The sequence below is a fragment of the Limulus polyphemus genome, unplaced genomic scaffold (genome assembly GCF_000517525.1).
Source record: "Limulus polyphemus unplaced genomic scaffold, Limulus_polyphemus-2.1.2 Scaffold577, whole genome shotgun sequence".
Taxonomy (NCBI): domain Eukaryota; kingdom Metazoa; phylum Arthropoda; class Merostomata; order Xiphosura; family Limulidae; genus Limulus; species Limulus polyphemus.
In genome coordinates this window covers 283029-287058 of record NW_013666187.1, presented here as the reverse complement: position 1 = coordinate 287058, position 4030 = coordinate 283029, and the positions used below count along the sequence as shown (strand labels likewise).

Genomic DNA, 4030 nt, shown 5'->3' with positions numbered 1-4030 from the left:
GAGAAAGTGAAAAATAAACGTTATTTATTAATTTATATTAAGTGATAAAATTTAATAAAAGCCTGCAAGAAATAAACTCTTAGGCTGTTCTTGTGAACATGTAAGTTTGCTAAACTGTTTTAGAGGTATTCATTATTTTGTTATTTTATTTATAATAAGTAATGACAAAATTTTAAAAATATCAGATGTGTAAATGTAAAAAAAAGCAAAATCTTCCCATAGCTAAATAAATTTGAATTTGAATATGAAGCAAGATACATAATTATAGTTTAGTATAATTAAGATACGAACATAAAGTCCAGTTCGTAATATGCGAAACGTCCATAAGTACTGTATTTACTAACACTTACATAACAGCAATCTGATCCTTTTCCAACATTGGTGTTTCTTTGACATTACAGTTTATTACAGAAGCCTCGACGTGTATTCGCGAGGCCACTGAAAGAAAAACATAAGGTAAACTACAAAAGTAAAGGAAGCATTATAAATGACATTTCAAATACGCTACGTTTTCATTATACTCAAATGAGATAAAATAGAAATAAAAACATTATTCTAAAAGGCCTGCTTTGTACAGATTTGTTTGTTGCGTTGCTACAGAAGAAAAGGGAGTCAATAATTACAGATATTGAATGCATGGGAAACAATGTATAGATCGAGAAAGTATTCCGGAACTAATATGAACTAAGATAAAATATTCAGGAACTGAGGATATTCAACGGAACTAAAATAAAATATTCAGGAACTAAGGATATTCAACGGAACTAAAATAAAATATTCAGGAACTGAGAATATTCAACGGAACTAAGATAAAATATTCAGGAACTGAGAGTTATTAAAAAGTCAAGGATATTCAGGAAACAAAATTAAGAGAGTATTGTTAAATAAAAAATAATTTCATTGCCTGAATTACAGTGAGTATCAACTAATTGCAGATGCACTGAAGGGAGAATTATAAATAAATGAGTAAAATTAGTTATTGAGTTATATATCAGATGAGGTTCCTGATTATGAGAAACTCAAACGATGATTTTGTCATTAATTAAGTTCCGCATTTCGAAGGAACACTTAATCATTACGTCATCATTATACACAGCTATAGCTATATATACATATATATATATATATATATGTACAGGGGTTGGGAAAAATAATATAAACACCTATCAATTTCCTCATTTTATTTATTAATATTAAGTTAGTTATTGTATTTTCTTAGTGTAAAGGTACACAATGGGTTAGCTACGCTCTCCATCACGGGAATCGAGCCGCGGATTTTAGCGATGTAAACCCGTATTCTTATCGCTGACACATCGAGGGATCTGGAGTTGGTCCAAAATGAGCAGACATTAAGGCATTAATTCAATATGGAATTGATGAAATATGGGGTTATGTTTCAGAAAACGATATTTATGGCCTTTTGTTGACTAAAGCTTTTTTTTTAATACTTGAAATATTGTCGGTCACATAAATCTGCTTCGAAACTTGGTTTCAAGAACTTACCAAAGACACTTCATAACAATTAATCTTGGGGACCGTTGTTACCCAGTTAAGTGTCCAAATCCCTCTTGGTTTCAAGAACTTACCAAAGAGGCTTCATAACAATTAATCTTGGGGACCGTTGTTACCCAGTTAAGTGTCCAAATTCCTCTCACGTTCTCTTAACCAATCTTTAACACTTTCAGCATATGAATTCCTGTATTGTCTTTTCGAAAAAGACCAGCTCCGTTTGAGAATAAAGCGTTCACCATAGGGCCAAACTGGCCTGATAAAAGGTTTAAGCCCATGCTATCATAGAGCGTCCACCATGCTTATCTGATGGGCTACTTCTTCATTTTTTGCACATTAAAACGTCCATTTGATGGGAAAATGTGAAAACAACAACAGCATATTATCTGACCAAACCACGTTCTTCCGTTGATCTTCAGTCCAGGGTTAATGTTCTTGGCATAATTTTACTCAGATTTATTTTCCATTTTCTGGTATTGTTAGAGATTTATAAATGATAAACCTACTATGGTATTCCATCTCGTGTAGTTTCTTGCGAGTTGTTTTTACTGAGATTGGTTGTTGTAGGTTAACTTTAATTTTTGAACACACTTTAGGTGTTGTAGTCTTTTGTTTTCGTTTCGCTCACTACTTGTTTTAATACTAGTCTGTTACGATCTGTCTAGTTACTTTTACCATCAATATACGTTTGTCTGACGACATTTAATTTTTCAATATCCATGATGACATATTATTGTTTTTCTGAAAAATCTTCTAAATAAGTTCCAAGCTAGAAAGGTCTGTCACATGTACAAAAAGACATGATTGAAAGTGAGCGTCTAGCTGAATTCTCAGTAATAAGAATACTTTAAAGTAATGAATGTATCTCGAGGTTAAGTACCAAAAGTGACACTCGTAAACAGATAAATTCAATGAGAAGGAATAATTTAACGCACGTCTCTTACTATATTGGTCACACCTTAAAGACAAAAACAGAACAAATTTCGAATTAAAAAGTTTAGGTGTTTCCATTATTTTGTCCAATCCCTGTAATTGGGTTAATGCATAAACGTCTGAAAAAGTAAGAATTAATTATTTCTAATTGTAATTTAATTGGATAATATAGAGTAAAATATTTATGAGAGTATCTACAAATATTCTACAAAGCGTAATTACCTTTTTGTGCTACTTTATTTACTTCTTCTTGTAAACAAGATGATGGAACGCAGATGCCAACTCGATATGACAGGAAGTAGAAGAAATTAATATTGTTTGTTAATTCATGGAAAAACTGAAATAAAAGATAATGTATTTACTTACAAGCAACAGACATTTTAGAGTATAGTTTAATCTCAAATTATTAAAAAAATAAACGGGAATTACAATTCCTGTTTTGAAAATTGTTACTGGACTGATATAAGATAATCTTGAAATGTCATATTCATGAAGACTAGTCGTAATCCATTAGATATAACGTGGCATCAAATACTTTCTGAACAACTGACAGACATTAACATATTATATATATATATTAAATACACCAAGTAGACTTGTTGTCATATTTGTCTCCTGTGGAATAGCGGTAACTTTACGGACTTACAACGCTAAAGTCCGAGACTCGATTCTCCGCCGTGGGCACAGCAGATAGCCCAATGTGGCTTTGCTCTAAAAGAAACAAACTTGAACTTAACACATTTTCAGAGCGATAAAAAGTAATTTGCTATACTAAGCTTAAATTAAATATTGATTTTACTGAAAACGTTTCACGAAATTCTCTAAACTGTATTATTATTATTATAATATTAATTATACGCATAACTGTCCTTACCTTGTCAGAAGATGTGAAATTATCAAATAATGGCAATATTTTCTGGAAGATTCGAGGACGTGGTGGCATCAGAGGTTTAAATTCAATCGAACAGTACTTTCCACGAAAAGATAGGTTTGAAGTGTTGACGTTGATGTTTAAGCACTGGTCAAAGTCTCCCAGCGCACTTAATGATCCCCTCAATATTCCACTTGGAATCTTCCCTGTTGCGTCCATCACTGTATGAATGAGAATTTGTTGTTGTTTTCTTTAGAATTCACAGAAAATATAATTCGTTACCTTGTTTGTTTTAGATCAAAACCATGTACATGTGGGCTATCTTCTGTATCCACCACGAGGAATCGAACCCCGAAAATTAGCGTTATAAGTCTATAAAATTACCGCTTTCCCTCCGAGAAAAATTTCGTTAGAAAAAACAGGTACAGTGCTAGAGTTTGATTACCATAGTTATTGTGTTTTGACATAGAAGCTGTAGCACATAAAAGTCATTCGTTCTTTCCTCGGAAACTAAAATATTCTGATGAAGAGAAGAATGTTAAGAAATAACATTGACCTTTTTCTAAATTAGGCGAATGATAGAAAGTTGTCTTTTCCATTACAAGATACTGAGATATTAAAACATTTCGGTGTTTTTTACACTAAATTCTATCAACTTGTTCTATATTTTAACGAGTGTATTGGTTTGTTTTGAATTTCGCTAACCGTCCCTAATTT

At 31.9% G+C, this 4030-nt stretch overlaps 1 protein-coding gene across 1 annotated transcript in view; it reads right to left on the bottom strand.

Moving 5' to 3' along the window:
- LOC106459217 overlaps window positions 1-3532 on the bottom strand; it is a 29874-nt gene extending 26342 nt beyond the window's left edge. The window contains exons 1-3 of the mRNA XM_022385660.1: window positions 3317-3532; window positions 2468-2535; window positions 351-461 (exon numbers count right to left, since the gene is read on the bottom strand). Of these exons, the coding sequence (XP_022241368.1) occupies window positions 351-461; window positions 2468-2535; window positions 3317-3532 (395 nt within the window). The remainder of the gene's footprint in view (window positions 1-350; window positions 462-2467; window positions 2536-3316) is intronic.
- Between the last annotated feature and the right edge of the window lie 498 nt (window positions 3533-4030).